The following is a 17,947-nucleotide window of genomic DNA, read 5'->3' as shown; positions in this document are numbered from 1 at the left end:
GAATACAGGTAAAACACAAACATCCACTAACCTAATGGGCAGAGGACAGGTGAGACACTAACACAAACATCCACTAATCTAAAGGGCAGAAGAAAGGTGAGCTATGAGACACTAACACAAACATTCCCTAATCTAAAAGGCAGAAGACAGGTGAGACACAAACACCAACACTAACACCCAGCAATCTAAAAGGTAGAAAACAGGTGAGACACAAACACAAACACTAACATCCAGCAATCTAAAAGGCAGAAGACAGGTGAGACACAAACACCAACACTAACACCCAGCAATCTAAAAGGCAGAAGACAGGTGAGACACAAACACAAACACTAACATCCCGCAATCTAAAAGGCAGAAGACAGGTGAGACACAAACACAAACACCAAGCAATCTAAAAGGCAGAAGACAGGTGAGACACAAACACCAACACCAAGCAATCTAAAAGGCAGAAGACAGGTGAGACACAAACACCCAGCAATCTAAAAGGCAGAAGACAGGTGAGACACAAACACCAACACCAAGCAATCTAAAAGGCAGAAGACAGGTGAGACACAAACACCAAGCAATCTAAAAGGCAGAAGACAGGTGAGACACAAACACCCAGTAATCTAAAAGGCAGAAGACAGGTGAGACACAAACACCAAGCAATCTAAAAGGCAGAAGACAGGTGAGACACAAACACCCAGCAATCTAAAAGGCAGAAGACAGGTGAGACACAAACACCAAGCAATCTAAAAGGCAGAAGACAGGTGAGACACAAACACCAACACCCAGCAATCTAAAAGGCAGAAGACAGGTGAGACACAAACACAAACACCAAGCAATCTAAAAGGCAGAAGACAGGTGAGACACAAACACCCAGCAATCTAAAAGGCAGAAGACAGGTGAGACACAAACACAAACACCAAGCAATCTAAAAGGCAGAAGACAGGTGAGACACAAACACCAAGCAATCTAAAAGGCAGAAGACAGGTGAGACACAAACACAAACACCAAGCAATCTAAAAGGCAGAAGGCAGGTGAGACACAAACACCAAACAATCTAAAAGGCAGAAGACAGGTGAGACACTAACACCAAGCAATCTAAAAGGCAGAAGACAGGTGAGACACAAACATAAACACCAAGCAATCTAAAAGGCAGAAGACAGGTGAGACACAAACACCAAGCAATCTAAAAGGCAGAAGACAGGTGAGACACTAACACAAAGCAATCTAAAAGGCAGAAGACAGGTGAGACACAAACACCAACACCAAGCAATCTTAAAGGCAGAAGACAGGTGAGACACAAACACCCAGCAATCTAAAAGGCAGAAGACAGGTGAGACACAAACACCAAGCAATCTAAAAGGCAGAAGACAGGTGAGACACAAACACCAAGCAATCTAAAAGGCAGAAGACAGGTGAGACACTAACACAAAGCAATCTAAAAGGCAGAAGACAGGTGAGACACAAACACCAAGCAATCTAAAAGGCAGAAGACAGGTGAGACACAAACACCAAGCAATCCAAAAGACAGAAGACAGGTGAGACACAAACACCAAGCAATCTAAAAGGCAGAAGACAGGTGAGACACTAACACTAACACAAAGCAATCTAAAAGGCAGAAGACAGGTGAGACACAAACACCAAGCAATCCAAAAGACAGAAGACAGGTGAGACACAAACACCAAGCAATATTAAAGGCAGAAGACAGGTGAGACACAAACACTAACACAAAGCAATCTAAAAGGCAGAAGACAGGTGAGACACAAACACCAACACCCAGTAATCTAAAAGGCAGAAGACAGGTGAGACACAAACACCAAGCAATATTAAAGGCAGAAGACAGGTGAGACACAAACACCAAGCAATCTAAAAGGCAGAAGACAGGTGAGACACAAACACCAAGCAATCTAAAAGGCAGAAGACAGGTGAGACACAAACACCAACACCCAGCAATCTAAAAGGCAGAAGACAGGTGAGACACAAACACAAAGGTGCACTGACCTGAAGGGCAGAATACAGGTGACCACACTCTTGGCCAGGTAGTGGTCAGTCCTGTACAGCTCCTCTTCCTCAAACAGACCCAGCAGTTCCTGCGACAGCGTCTGTGCTGAATCTTTATCCTGGCCCTGGGGCTTTTCCAGAACCACCTGCAGACAGGACCCAACCACAGGAAACTGTTCTGGTTAATAATAACAATAACTACAATGATAGTGAGGATGATAAGAACACTAACAGTAACAACAATGTCAATGATGATGATGATAAGACGAAGAATGAGAATAAGAACAATAATGATGATGATAATGATGATAAGAATAATAAGAATAATGAATATTTATAATGCACTCTACCTCCTTGGCACAGAATAATAATTAACATTGCAAACCAACGCTTGAACACACACTCAAGAAACTGCCATGGTATGTTATCCACTCACAAGCATACATGCATTCAACATAGGCACGCACACACACACACACACACACACACACACAAACTCATAACACACACATGAACACAGTAAACTGCTACAGTAAGCTACACACTCACAAGCATAGTAGGCACGCACACAGAACACACACACACACACACACAAGCACACACACTCACAACACACACACGAAAGAAACTGCTATGCATGTATGGAATGCTATCCACTGACAAGCATACATGCATGTACACAACACATTGGCACGTACAAGCACAAACACACACACACACACACACACATAGTGGAGTGATGGCCTAGAGGTAACGCGTCCGCCTAGGAAGCGAGAGAATCTGAGCGCGCTGGTTCGAATCACGGCTCAGCCGCCGATATTTTCTCCCCCTCCACTAGACCTTGAGTGGTGGTCTGGACGCTAGTCATTCGGATGAGACGATAAACCGAGGTCCCGTGTGCAGCATGCACTCAGCGCACGTAAAAGAACCCACGGCAACAAAAGGGTTGTTCCTGGCAAAATTCTGTAGAAAAATCCACGTCAATAGGAAAAACAAATAAAACTGCACGCAGGAAAAATACAAAAAAAAAAAAGGGGTGGCGCTGTAGTATAGCGACGCGCTCTCCCTGGGGAGAGCAACCCGAATTTCACACAGAGAAATCTGTTGTGATAAAAAGAAATACAAAATACAAAATACACACACACACAAGAAACTCCCACGGTACATGGTAGGCAATGCACTCACAAGTATATATGCGATGAACACTCACACACAAAACACACACACTTACACACACAAACACACACACACACACTCACACAAACACACTCACACACACACAGACACAGACACACACACACACACACACACACACACACACACCACACCTTGAACGCCACTTCTTGTCCAGTAAATGTGCACTGCGTCTTGAGGTTCTTCAGGGCTGGAAGGAAAACGGTGGGCGGGAGTGACAGGTACACCACCACCTCCTTCACCACCCCACTCCTCTCCTTTCCAAGGGAGGAGGCCAGAGAGTCACACATGGCTTTGTAGTCCTCTGGGGAGAGGAGCTGGAAGTAGTTGACCTTGTCAAAGAACTCTCCCTTCTTGGCTGTGCACACGTTCAGCGATCCATGGCTGTCAGTGCACTTCACGTGGTTGTCGAAAATGTCCTGCGAGCAGTGAAAGTGGTTTTAAAATCAAGGTATTCACACACAGATACACACACACACACACAGATACACACACACACACACACACACACACACACACAGATACATGCACACACACAACCAATGGCTGGAACATATTTCTGCAAACCTTTCTGCATGCACACACACACACACACACACACACACACACACACACACACACACATCAAATAAAATGCAAATTGATACAACACGAATTGATTAAACTGTATGTGTCTAAACAATACCTTCTCCAGTATACTGTAGAGTGTCCGGCACTGGTACTTATTAGCAAGACAGAGACACACACAGGTACTTTTCTTCTTCTTTAATATATTTATGATTATTATCATTTTTAGAAACTGATGCATACTGCTGATTTGGACACCATGTTGCTTCAAGCATAAACTGTGATCAAGCCCTGCAGTGTCGGTGAAGTGATTGAGAATCTTATTTTAATGAACTTCTTCTTCTTCTTCTTCTGCGTTCACTCGTATGCACACGAGTGGGCTTTTACGTGTATGACTGTTTTTACCCCGCCATGTACGCAGCCATACTCCGTTTTCGTGGGTGTGCATGCTGGGTATGTTCTTATTTCCATAACCCACCGAACACTGAAATGGATTACAGGATCTTTAACGTGCGTATTTGATCTGTTTGCATATACACATGAAGGGGGTTCAGGCACTAGCAGGTCTGCACATATGTTGACCTGGGAGATCGGAAAAATCTCCACCCTCTACCCACCAGGCGCCGTCACCGTGATTCGAACCCGGGACCCTCAGATTGACAGTCCAACGCTTTAACCGCTCGGCTACTGCGCCCATCATTTTAATGAACAAAATGCAGAGTTAACACTGATAGTATACAGATAAGATCAGAATATTTCAAGGATAGATACAGATAACATCAAGAGTGCACATCATGAATACATGGACATCAATTACAGTCACATAAAACAAAACAGAACTTACAATTACATTATCATTTACTAATATGTGTTAAGCATCATGCAGAATTAAAGTCACAAGTCAAAAAAGGTGTTTTTGTTGTTGTTTTTTATGTGTTTCAAATTGGCTGAATCTTGTTGTATATGACAAAGTTCTAGAAATCAGGGTATAATCATTCAAACTAAGCGAGAATCTTAAATCGAAGAAACAAATTGCCCTGCATTACTTATGATGACAGTACGTCTGAGTCAGACACAATGTAAAATGGGGTGTTGTCAGAACTAACAGTTGTTAAGGCTTTTGCAGTCAGCTGGGCTTTCACATGTGTCAGCAACATGATTTGACTTGGTCTGGTTTCACTTGAAAAAGAATTAATCAAACAAAATACAAACATAAGCATACAATCACACAAACAAAAACATACATGTATCCACAGTATACACACACACACACACACATACACAGAGGCACACACAGAGGCACACACAGAGGCACACACACACACACACTACAAAGGCACACACACACACACATACACACACACAGAGGCACACACACACACACATACACACACACAGAGGCACACACACACACACATACACACACACAGAGGCACACACACCCACACACACACACACACACTACAAAGGCACACACACACACACATTTTTCACCACACAAGGCCCACCTTTAACCGACCAGCAGCCACACTGGCATGAGAGGAACCACCGGAAGCAAACGACAACCTCCATTCCTGATCCTCCTGCACTATCCCACCGCCTTCGCGCCTCATGTAGGCATCAAACAGAGCCTGCCACAGGTACTTCCGAGCTAGGTCCCCAGTCCCCCCCAACAAAACCACGCCAGTGTGACGGGACACTGCCTCAGTCTGAAGACCACACAATGCTGCAGTGATGGTCAGCACAAGCAAAGCGGTGGATACCTGTCGTCTCATGTTTAAGCAGTGGAACGTACGTGACCCGTTATCTGGCAGACAATCAAAACAGAGCCTTAAAATATTATAGGACAATTATAAATATGTCCGTGGCTTCATTTCGTGCAAAAAAATATTACCAACAGATCTGCATTTATTGTTTTGTTTCCTACAATAAGCTCCGATTTCTTGAATTGCATGTGAATAATTCCAAAGTAGTTGCAAGGAATTATATTGGAGTATGATAATATAAATCTAGGCGCATGCTCTGCTACAACACATTCTCTTTGTGTGAGCGAGACAGCAAGAGAGAGAGAGAGAGTGTGTGTGTGTGTGTGTGTGAGCACTTCAAGTGTGTGTTTTGTTTGTTTGTGGTGTGTGTGTGTGTGTGTGTGTAAAAACTGAAATCGGTAACCTCTGGGGATATCAGACGTCATCAAAACAAAAACATTATTTTATTAATAATACATCAATGTCTGAACAACATTTTCTGCAATTTGCTGAATTTTGGGCATATGTCTGATTTGTTTCTAGCAGATTACTTTTTTTTTTTTTAGCATGGATGTGGTTCTTCATAAAATTAAAATAAAAATTTAGAAATAAAAAAAAATTGAGAGTAAAAAAGAATGTATATATATACACTAGATGATGGGCTGGCAGTACACTGACTCCATATCATGGGAGTGTGTTTTTGGTTCTCCGTGAACCTTAATATAATCTGCAAAATAATCGTTGAATACATCCTACATAAATTAGGGAGCATCATATTTGTTTTGATGGTACTCTGTGAATTATTTATTTTAACAAAAAACATGTGAAACTTGGACTTCACATGCTGGGCCCATACCCATACACGGTATGACAGCATGTAAATGCACATAATGTAAGACTTAAATAGCAACGTTTCATCATTGCGTACCCCTGCATACACACACACGCGTGCGCGCTTCCGCAGATACACATACACACTCACATTGTGATGCAGAAGCACGTGCAACTTTTAACTTTCTATTCCTGTCTCCGTTTTATCTGGGCAAGTTTGAGTTCGTCAAATTTATTTTGTGAACTCTTTCTCATGCAGTGGAAAGCAAAATGAAATCATATGCGTCAATCATATGAGACTGAAGCAAGCACCAATGAGTTCTAGAACTGCACGACTGCCCTGCTTGGAGAAGACACGTAAACATCACTAGTTGGTAATCGAAAGTTGTAAATTGCAGCCATGTTGGATAGCAAAAAAGACAACTAGAATTAAAATGATATATATTACTCATCAAAAATTAGTTCAGTATTTATTTTGAAGTAGGAATAACTAGTTATTATTATTTTATTATAACTTACTGTAATATTCCCAAAAGATAATTTGATTTTTGAAAATAACTTTTACTTGTTTCGCAATCAACCGGAAAGTTGGGGTCCCCGATAGCTCATGTTGAGGGGACAAAATTTCTGAGAAGCGAAACGAACAGGAAAACATGGAGTTAGCAGTGACTACAAGATGTGTTTTAGGAGTGATTGGAGATGTTTCTGTTGTGATCATAAGTAAGATATGGTCGTCATCTCTCTCTCTCTCTTTCTCTCTCTGTCTCTCTCTGTCCCTCTCTCTGTCTCTCTGTCTCTGTCTCCCTCTCTCTCTCTCTCTCTCTCTCTCTCTCAGCGCGTAAAGGATGGGCATTGTTTGTACATTCGAGTGAATGTTTTGAATTTATACGAGGTTTTTTTTGTTAAATGTCAGTGTGATATCTGTTGTATTTTCCCCGTATATAGATGGCACTCTTTCTATTCCTGTGCTGAAGCAAAAGAAAGGTGACTCATGGACATAATACATGACACACCCACCCCAACACTGGTGTGTGTGTGTGTGTGTGTGTGTGTGTGTGTGTGTGTGCAGACTTGTGTATTATGTGATGATTTGTAATGTGTCAGTCTGACTCAGTCAACCACTTCCTGATCTCAGATGTGTTAAGTGTTTGAATCGTGGCCACAGTGCCAGCATGATAAGTGGGTTCAGGGTGGAGATTAAAATTGTAACCTCCCAGGTAAATATATGTGCATAATTGATCGTGCATGAACCCCCTTTGTGTGTATTTGCTTGCAGAATGCCAGATCTGCATGTTAAAGATCCTTGAAGTAATATTGACAGTAAACTAAAGGTTAAATACATGCACCCACCACAACAAAACCAGCGGCTAGCAGATACTGAACATGTAATAGACAGAATGTAATGAAGGATGGCAGTTCATGATATACTAGGTAAGTTTTACTTCCTCGTTCATTGTCGAAGCAATTCATGTAAAATTTGTGATCCATATATTATGTTCCCTGTTTATTCCACAGTTGGCATCAGCTCAGTTCTAATACGTCAGGTGGCTACCCCATTCCACCGAGGATTCTTCAGAGATGATGAGAGTCTGATGCACCCATTCATTGATAAATCGACCATTCCAGTAGGCCTGCTATATGGGCTGGGATTTTCCTTGCCTATGTTAGTGGTGAGTATTGATTGTTGTAGCAGTTGTCCATTCTCCAGCATGGAGTAAGTCAAAATGCAAAGCTCATGATATCACAATTGCATATCTGTGTGTGTGTGTGTGTGTGTGTGTGTGTGTGTGTGTGTGTTTGTATTTAATCACAACAGATTTCTCTGTGTGAAATTCGGGCTGCTCTACCCAGGGAGAGCGCATCGCTACAGTACAGTGCCACCCATTTTTTTGTATTTTTTCCTGCGTGCAGTTTTATTTGTTTTTCCTATCACAGTTGATTTTTCTACAGAATTTTGCCTGGCACAACCTTTTTGTTGCCATGGGTTCTTTTACATGCGCTAAGTGCATGCTGCACACGGGACCCTGGTTTATTGTTTCATCCGAATGACTAGCATCCAGACCACCACTCAAGGTCTAGTGGAGGGGGAGAAAATATCGGCGGCTGAACTGTGATTTGAACCAGCACGCTCAGATTCTCTCGCTTCCTAGGTGGACGCGTTACCTCTTGGCCATCGCTACACTATATATATATTGAGAGAGAGATCTGCTGCAGTCTTCTCATGTACTTGTCTTGCATTTGTTGCAGGTAGTTAGTTATCAGATGTTTTCACTTCGCACACATTATAAGTTTCGCACATATGTCAGTGGCATAAAATTTCTGTTGCATTGGTTGCAGTTCGGATGCACTTGTCCTAATTACCCAAGTTGCACTTCTTATTAAAACACTTGCCTGTCACTTGTTCAGTATTGTATTGCATTGTATTGCACAAGAATATACCTTCTTTCTAGTTACACGTTAGGGATACATTTGCACGAGAACATCTTCCTTCTACATGTTAATGTAAAGCGTCATCAGTGTCGAAGCTTCAAGCAACACATCACTGTTGTTTTATCCATCTCTGTTTCATCACTTCAGATCATGATCACTGAGGGTGTGTTGCTGAGGCTGAGACAGAACCAGGGGGGCAGCTATGGAGAAAACAAGGGACTGTTCTGGCGGATCTGGCTGTGGATTGTCTACAGGCTGGGACTCATGTTCTTCTTTGGTGTGGTCGTCACCCATTTCTCCACCAATGTTCCCAAGTACACCATCGGCAGGTGTGTGAGAGTGTGTGTGTGTGTGTTTGCAGCATTTTATTATTTTGTTACCATCTTTTTTCGTGTTTGTGTAATGTTCATGTTTGCTTAAGAACAAGGGGTTTGTGTGTGTGTGTGTGTGTGTGTGTGTGTGTGTGTGTGTGTGTGTTGATATTCAAGATATTTACTATTTATTTTGTGGATGAGATTTTCCGCCCCATCAGGAGAAGTAACCTGAGGAAAACGTTTTTGTTATGTCATGCAATGTCCAGTGATCAAGACTGCTTAAAACAGAAAATAAAGGGAAGTAAACAGATTATACATAAAATAATAACATGCAAAATGCTGTGGACACATTACCAATAATATATAGTCTCTAGTTTTTAATCAAGACAGGTTTCTGAACCTTGCTGTGTATACCATATGTGTGTATTTGTCTGCCCAGGTTACGCCCACACTTTTTTGCCGTGTGTGTCCCAGACTTCAGCAAGGTGACAAATACTCAGAGCTACATAACAGAGGACATCTGCACCGGAAATAACACAGATGATATCAAAGAAGCAAGGTATATGTTTTTTGCGGCTCTCTTTCCATTGTTTAAATGAGTTTTTTGTTGTTGTTATTGTTGTTTTTAATTTGTGTATACATACATACATACAAATACAGCTCTATTTCTGTGGCTCGATTTGTCTGTGGGAGGGTGTGGGGGTGGAGCTGGTGTGTGAATGTTCATGTGTGTGTGTGTGTGTGTGTGTAAGGGAGGTATACATAAGTTTGCAGTCTATGAAGCAGATATATAAACTTTAAAAAAATCTTGAAATAAGACCTTTTTTTTTCTTTTTTTTTTAATGGTGAAATACTCGTAAATTCAGCAGGTTTTTCATGCTTGTCCAAGACTGTCCTCTTCTTCTGAAATGCAGGATACTATTTTAGCAAGCTGCAGAAAGCTGCACTATTGATTTTCTTCCTGTTTTCAGTCCCCTTGCTTTTGCTTTGCACCCAGTACTGACACTGGTGCAACATTTGTTTGTATTTCACTGGTAGTTTTCCTTTTATGGCATATGAGAAATTTTCTAATAATTGAAAGAAAAAAAAAAAGAAAAGAAAGAAACCACACACATTCATAGAGAGAAGTAAGAAAAGGAGAGAGTAAGAGAAGGAAAGAGAGAGAGGGTGAGTGAGGCAGACAGGTGGAAAAAGAGATCTTCTTCTGCGTTCGTGGGCTGCAACTCCCACGTTCACTCATATGCACACGAGGTGACTTTTACGTGTATGACCGTTTTTACCCCACCATATAGGCAGCCATACTCCGCTTTCAGGGGTGTGCATGCTGGGAATGTTTGTTTCCATAACCCACCGAACGCTGACATGGATTACAGGATCTTTAACGTGCGTATTTGATCTTCTGCTTGCATATACACACGAAGGGGGTTCAGACACTAGCAGGTCTGCACATATGTTGACCTGGGAGATCGTAAAAATCTCCACCCTTTACCCACCAGGCGCCGTCACCGTGATTTGAACCCGGGACCCTCAGATTGAAAGTCCAACGCTTTAACCACTCAGCTATTGCAAACCGTTGAAACATAGAGATCAAACTCTATTATTGTCATTGTCTTGCACATACATTGTATTAACTCTTTCGTCACCAAGTTTCTGTGTGAAAAGCTTTCCCCAGCACCAAATACTTTAAACTCAACACTCCCAGTCACATGCTTCAGCTCTTGTCAAAACAACACGGTGGACTTGTTCACCTCAAACTTGGTCAAGGGGATGTTCTTTTGTTATTTTATCACAACAGATTTCTCTGTGTGAAATTCAGGCTGCTCTCCCCAGGGAGAGCACGTCACTACACTTCAGCGCCACCCATTTTTTTGTATTTTTTCCCTGTGTGCAGTTTTATTTGTTTTTCCTGTCGAAGTGGATTTTTCTACAGAATTTTGCCAGGAACAACCCTTTTATTGCATGGATTCTTTTACGTGCGCTAAGTCCATGCTGCACACGTGACCTCGGTTTATCATCTCATCCGAATGACTAGCGTCCAGACCACCACTCAAGGTCTAGTGGAAGGGGAGAAAATATCGGCGACTGAGCCGTGATTCGAACCGGCGTGCTCAGATTCTCTCGCTTCCCAGGCGGACGCGTTACCTCTAGGCCATCACTCCACACAATAGTCAGTTTCCTATCGCATGGGACAGTTGGTTGCAGCTGTCAAGCTTTGTTACAATGTATAAAATGGTCTGTTTAACAGGTCCCGTCAGTGTCGACTAAAGTCTGTCACGATGAATATTATAGTCAACTAAAATCACCTGTGGTGGTGAAAGTATTAAGAAAGTGATTTTAAATGATACAATAGATGCTAGCATATAAAGCAGAAAATGCACACTAACTTTGTTATTTGCTGTGTTTCAGGGTATCCTTTCCCTCGGGGCATTCCTCCATGGCTGCGTACTGCATGCTGTTTTTGGTGGTCAGTGTGTGTGTGTGTGTGTGTGTGTGTGTGTGTGTGTGTGTCTTGCTCTCTCTCTAAGTGTGTGTGTGTGTGTGTGTGTGTGTGTGTCTTGCTCTCTCTCTAAGTGTGTGTGTGTGTGTGTGTGTGTCTCCCTCTCTCTCTCTCTTGCTGTGTGTGTGTGTGTGTGTGTGTGTGTGTGTCTTGCTCTCTCTCTAAGTGTGTGTGTGTGTGTGTGTGTGTGTGTGTGTCTTGCTCTCTCTCTAAGTGTGTGTGTGTGTGTGTGTGTCTCCCTCTGTGTGTGTGTGTGTGTGTGTATCTCTGTCTCTCTCTCTCTGTATCTATATGTATATATATGTAAATACATATATATGTATGTATAAGTACAATTTTAATGATATTATATTCATATGTGTGTGTGTGTCCATATGTAGATCAGTATGTGTGTGTGTGTGTGTGTGTGTGCGTGCGTGTGTGTATGTGAGTGAGTGACTGACTGCACATGTATGTGTATGTTTGTACAGATATTGAGCAGATGTTTGCCTGCATGTGTGGATGCATGTATATGTGTGGCATGGACATCAAGTGTATGTGTGTGTGGGGGGGGGGGGGGGGGGGGGAAGAGAGAGTAAGAGAAAGATAGGCAAAAAACATATTCAATGATAGGTGCAATTGATTACATTCTTAAACAAATTCACAAATATAAAAAATTATAAGTACACAAGTCCGCACACATACTCACACAGATACACACACACACACACACACACACACACTCAACCCTCCTCCCCCCACACCCCCTTCCCCACACACACACACACACACAGTCCCCCCCTCCCCTCCCATACACACAGAGACTGATATCCCACCTGTCATCCACCAAACAGCTGTACCTGGAGAGACGGTTCACCTGGCAAGGAATGCTGCTGCTGAAGTCGTTCCTGCAGGTGGTGTCCACCCTGATGGCCGTGTACACCTGTCTGTCACGGGTGTCTGACTACAAGCATCACTGGTCCGACGTCCTGGCCGGGGGGCTTCTGGGTGCCCTGGTGGCTGGCTTTGTGGTGAGTGAGTGATAAGTGGAGTGATGGCCTAGAGGTAACGCGTCGGCTTCGGAAGCGAGAGAATCTGAGCGAACTGGTTCAAATCACGGCAGAGTCCCCAGTAGTTTCTCTCCCGCCACTAGACCTTGAGTGGTGGTTTGGACGCTAGTAATTTGGATGAGAAGATAAACCGAGGTCTTGTGTGCAGCATGCACTTAGTGCACGTAAAAGAACCCATGGCAACAAAAGGGTTGTCCCTGGCAAAATTCTGTTGAAAAATCCACTTTGATAAGAAAACATAAAAAGCTGCAGGCAGGAAAAAATAGAAAAGAAAAAAGGGTAGCGACGCATTCTCCCTGGAGAGAGCAGCCCGAATTTGGCACAGAGAAATCTGTTGTGACAAAAAAAGAGAGTAATGACTTATAATAGTAATACCTTCCTGTTGCTGTGTAGTTTGGTTCAGCAATTCAGGAGGAAAAGGCACGATGATTTAGACGCTCGTCTGCCAACACAGAGAGTCCGTGATGGTCACAGTTCAAATCCTGCTCTCACCCTTTCTCCCAAGTTTGACTGGAAAATCAAACTGAGTGTCCAGTTGTTCGGATCCTATAGAAGTCACCAGAGGAGGTGTATGAGGTGGTGGAAGTCTGGAGTCGACCGTAGGGAGCGGAGGAAGTGGAGGAGGCACCTTAATTTTAGTGCAATCGCCCAATTGAGCTAAATAATTATGTGACCTGGTTGGAGACATAATTTGACAACAAACAAGAACGCCAGAGAGTCGACAGACAGACAGAAAAAACAAAAAACTTAGGGAGGTTACCTACTTCCGGGAGGTTATCAGCCGTAGTTGCTTTTGTTTTCTCCGCATAGGCGGATAGTAGTTAGCACAGGACAGGAATGTCAGACCCCTGCCGGAGTCTGCACTAGTTGGGTCACGGTAAGTATGTTATTTAAACGTAGTTTTAGATAGAAAATTTCCTTTTCATGTGCAGTTTGCATTTGGTGTACTGAAAAAGAACCCTCTGGCAAAATTCTGTAGAAGAAATCAACTGTGATCGGTACACAGATAAATATGCATGCACCCAAGGCCTGACTGTGCGCATTCAGTTATGCTGCTGGTCAGGCATCTGCCTAGCAAATGTGGTGTAGCATCTATGGATTTGTCTGAATGCATTGACATCTCCTGATTGATTCAACATAATTGATTCTTCATCAGTTTCAGCTTTGTATTGAGATTTCTGCTTTATAATTGATTTTTTTTTTTTTTTTTTTTAATTCATCATTAGTCTTGGCTGTGTGGTTAGAATTTTACCATTGTGCTGACTGCTAACTGATTAATCATCAGTATTTGTTTTGTGATGAGAATTTTTTCACTTGTGTTAGTTTGTAACTGACTCTCCAATTGTATTAGTTTTGTGGTGATGATTTTACCTTTTGTTTTACCGTAAATTACCTTGTAAATGCCCATTCTGACTTTGCTCACATTTCACCCTAAAGTTGGGAAATGCTTGTGGGGGGGGGGCGGGGGGTGGGGGGGAGGGTGGTTTACTGGGTACATCAACCTTCGTCGGGAGTCCATTCCATAACTTAGTTTCACCATACACCTCTGGCTGGGCTGGAGTGAGAACTTCTTCTTCTTCTGTGTTCACTCATACGTGCACGAGTGGGCTTTTACGTGTATGACTGTTTTTACCCCGCCATGTAGGCAGCCACACTCCGTTTTCGGGGGTGTGCATGCTGGGTATGTTGTTGTTTCCATAACCCTCCGAACGCTGACCTGGATTACAGGATCTTTAACGTGCATATTTGATCTTCTGCTTGCATATACACACGAAGGGGGTTCAGGCACTAGTAGGTCTGCACATATGTTGACCTGGGAGATCGGAAAAATCTCCACACCTTTACCCACCAGGCGCCGTCACTGTGATTTGAACCCGGGACCCTCAGATTGACAGTCCAACGTTTTGACCACTCGGCTATTGCGCCCGTCTGGAGTGAGAACAAAACAGCTGCAAAACTGGAACAAGACACTGCGTCATGGAGCAACATCATGCTCTTCTCACTTGGCTATTTCAGTGACATGACGACATCTCATTTAGGCATCACATTCTTCATCTCTAGATCTAAGCCTGCACTGCTTTGTAAAACAGCCTGATAGGAAATACCAAACTGACTTTTCATTAGATCATGAAAATTTTCTCCATTTAAAAAAAATTATTTATTTATTTGATCAAAGTGGGAGAGTGGGCGTTCACAAGATATTTTACCCATATGCACAGTTTATAACATAAAAATAGGGGGTTGAGCATGTTCTTGATACTTGTTTTTTATAAGGTACTTTACAGAACTTTACACTTTATTTTGTCATCAGTTCTGGAGCATGGAGAAGAACGTTCTGCAGCAACTGGCGGAGTCGGAGACAACAAGAGGCAGCTTGGTGAAACCGTTGGTGAAAACCACACCACAGAGAGACAGCCAGCCTCCAGGCGCCTCCCACCCCTCGCAGCCAGACACAACAGTCTTATAATGATGGACAGTGCTGTGTCTGTCATTAAACAATAGTTTTGAAAGTGCGTGTGGAGCTGGGGTTGGGGGATACGGGCGTATGTGTTTGTGCTTGTACAAGTAAGTGTGCGTGCGTTTGTGTATGTGTGTGTGTGTGTGTGTGCTGTGAAAACTGTGATACATAGCCTAGAAATAAGTGTGTGTGGAGGAGGGGTGGGTGTGGGGGGATTGGGGGGGGGGGGGAGTGGTGAGGAGGGGGGAGGGGGTGCAGGGTAGTGTGTATGTGTGTGTGTTCGTTCTTTAGTGTCTTTTCACTATCAGTGATATTAGACGTTAAAAAAATAATAATAATAAAATAAAATTTAAAAAAAGGGGGGGGGGGGGGTGGAGAGGGGGCAGGGAAGAGGAAAACAGAAATGGTAGAAAACTAGAAAACAACCAAAAGTGCATAACTAACATGCAATTACATTTAACAGTTCAATAATAATAATGATGATAATCAGAAACCATTAACACAATTCTGAAGTGCATTAAAGGAATGTAGAAATAGAGCTATGAAGTAATGCCTGTGAAAGTTCGATCATAAGAACCTGGTCAGAAATAACTTTACAAAAATCATCTGCAGAATAATTATTCTCTTTGAAATACTTGGGCAAGAAGTACGTAACTGATGTGTGTGTGTGTGTGTGTGTGTTGGGGCTCATGTACATTTATGTGTCTTTGTTTGTGCTTTCATATCTGTGAAACTGCATGTTTGTTGCATATCTGTAATGCATGTGTGTGGGTGTGTGTATGTGTGAATGTGTGTCTGCGTGTTTTACATTTATTTGCTTATCAACATTATTGTCTTTTTATTTTATTTTCATTTACTGTTATTATTATAATTTTTTTTTCTTTCTTTTTTTAATCTATTTTATTACTTCTTTTTTTTCTCAAGCCCTGACTAAGTGCGTTGGGTTACGCTCCTGGTCAGGCATCTGCTTGGCAGATGTGGTGTAACGTATATGGATTTGACCGAACGCAGTGACGCCTCCTTGAGCTACTGATACTGATACTGATTTGAAAGTGAAACTAAACCTGCATTGATTGTTCCCTTCCCAATAGGCTTTGCGTCTTGAGCATGCATATGAAGAGGAGATCGTTAGAAGACTTAAAGTACTACTGAGCTGTCGTTTCCAACTGTTGATGATGATATGTTTATGATCATTTTATATATATAAATATGTGTGTGTGTGTGTGTGTGTGGAGAGGGGGGGGGGGTATTTTCACACATGCTGTTTTTTGTGGGGGGTTTTCATAGTTTCATAGAAAATGAGTCTGTATGTTTGTGAACATAAGAGACAGCAGCAAAGTTTGCTTTAGAAGTTGTCAGCATCAACATCAGAAAGGAATATTAGCGCTGTTGTATGCATAAACATTATGTAGGGTCGACCAGAATAAGAAGAGCAGTGTTTACCAGGAGTTCCCTGATTATTAGCCCCACACAGTGAAGTTTCTTTCAATTTAACTGTGAGTTGACATCAGCAACACAAACACAAAACTGGCAAATATCAGAGGATTGGTTTTTGGACATTATTTATGTGGTGACAAATTTTTATTTTAAAAAATCGTAGAAAATCAGAGATTGTTGTCTCAAATTTTGATACATTGACAAAATGTAAAATGATAAGACAAGACTTTTTTTTCACATTTATATTCACATATTTTACAAGATATAAAGTTCAAAAGAAGTGAATGCAAAAATATTTACTTATTTTAGGATTTTGACAAAAAAACAACAAAGATCTCAAAAGCAGTAAATGCAAAATGCTCAAAGTTTTCTCAAAGCATTTCTTAAAAAATGTATCAAAACCATCTTGCTAAATGTTTTATCAGCTGACCATTTTGTTCTTTAAGCAGGACGTACATCCTCGAATCATGCAGATGAAATCACTCTTAGACATTAATTACATGTGCAATAATCTTGATATAAATGACACAGCTTTTATTCTTACTATTTTCTGGGAATGGGAAGGGGAGGGGGGCCAGGGGGGGGGGGGGGGGGGGGGCGCAAGGGGTGGAGGGGGTTATCATTAGAGGTTGTTGGGAGGATATAGCCATTATAAGTTGTCATGCAGTCGAGCAAAATGCTTATACATTATTATTATTATTATGTGCAGAGAGAGACAGAGACTTGGTCTTTTAGATGCTGCTGTTGTTGTTGTTGTTGTTGTTTTCCCCCTGTGCTGTGCTGGGTTCTGTTCTCACAATCAGAATAAGCTGCATTTACAAGTGTTGCTTGTTGTTAACGTTACATCTTATTGTATGTTTTTCTGTTTCTCTTTATGCTCTGCGTCATTCGTGAATCTGTTACTGAAAAGAAGAGTAGTGCTCAGATATATTGATATTTAGTGTTTTGTTATTCTTGAAAGTAGTCATAGTGTTTTTGACTCACTTGTGTAAACAAAGTGAGTCTATGTTTTAACCCGGTGTTCGGTTGTCTGTGTGTGTGTGTGTGTGTGTCCATGTGTCTGTGGTAAACTTTAACATTGACATTTTCTCTGCAAATACTTTGTCAGTTGACACCAAATTTGGCATAAAAATAGGAAAAATTCAGTTCTTTCCAGTCATCTTGTTTAAAACAATATTGCACCTCTGGGATGGGCACAAAAAAATAAAAAAAGAAGCCTAATTATATGCAAACTGCATTTACTGTTATATTTATATTTTTTGTATTCTCTAAACTTGGCACTTTGACCTCTTATTCTGACACAACAACAAGAGGAGTCATTATTATCATTTTTGTTCAAACAGGAACTTCTTTTGCTAAGCATGGAATTTTTATTTATTTTGCAAACGTTTTGGTGCAGAGAGTAAAAAAGGAAAATTACTCTGTAATTAATGCTAGGG

The 17,947-nt window shown here is 41.8% G+C and overlaps 2 protein-coding genes across 3 annotated transcripts in view; one reads left to right on the top strand and one right to left on the bottom strand.

The window, feature by feature from the left end:
- LOC143301324 (GDH/6PGL endoplasmic bifunctional protein-like) overlaps positions 1–6,713 on the bottom strand; it is a 24,816-nt gene extending 18,103 nt beyond the window's left edge. For both annotated transcript variants that reach the window (XR_013057767.1, XM_076615540.1), the window contains exons 1-4: positions 6,475–6,713; positions 5,256–5,554; positions 3,315–3,599; positions 1,987–2,132 (exon numbers count right to left, since the gene is read on the bottom strand). Coding sequence is in view for 1 of the 2 variants with exons in the window: in XM_076615540.1 (XP_076471655.1) it covers positions 1,987–2,132; positions 3,315–3,599; positions 5,256–5,522 (698 nt within the window). In the remaining variant the exon portion in view is untranslated. The remainder of the gene's footprint in view (positions 1–1,986; positions 2,133–3,314; positions 3,600–5,255; positions 5,555–6,474) is intronic.
- Positions 6,714–6,910: 197 nt separating this feature from the next.
- On the top strand, positions 6,911–15,241 carry LOC143301252 (phospholipid phosphatase 1-like). Its single transcript, XM_076615392.1, has 7 exons — positions 6,911–7,043; positions 7,839–7,993; positions 8,901–9,082; positions 9,507–9,626; positions 11,474–11,531; positions 12,398–12,574; positions 14,925–15,241. The coding sequence occupies exons 1-7, from the start codon at positions 6,977–6,979 to the stop codon at positions 15,078–15,080; spliced, it is 915 nt and encodes a 304-aa protein (XP_076471507.1). The 5' UTR covers positions 6,911–6,976; the 3' UTR covers positions 15,081–15,241.
- The last annotated feature ends 2,706 nt before the right edge of the window (positions 15,242–17,947 follow it).

Source organism: Babylonia areolata, chromosome 27 (assembly GCF_041734735.1).
Source record: "Babylonia areolata isolate BAREFJ2019XMU chromosome 27, ASM4173473v1, whole genome shotgun sequence".
NCBI lineage: Eukaryota > Metazoa > Mollusca > Gastropoda > Neogastropoda > Buccinidae > Babylonia > Babylonia areolata.
Note: the sequence above shows the minus strand (reverse complement) of the source record. Positions and strands in the feature narration are given on the sequence as shown.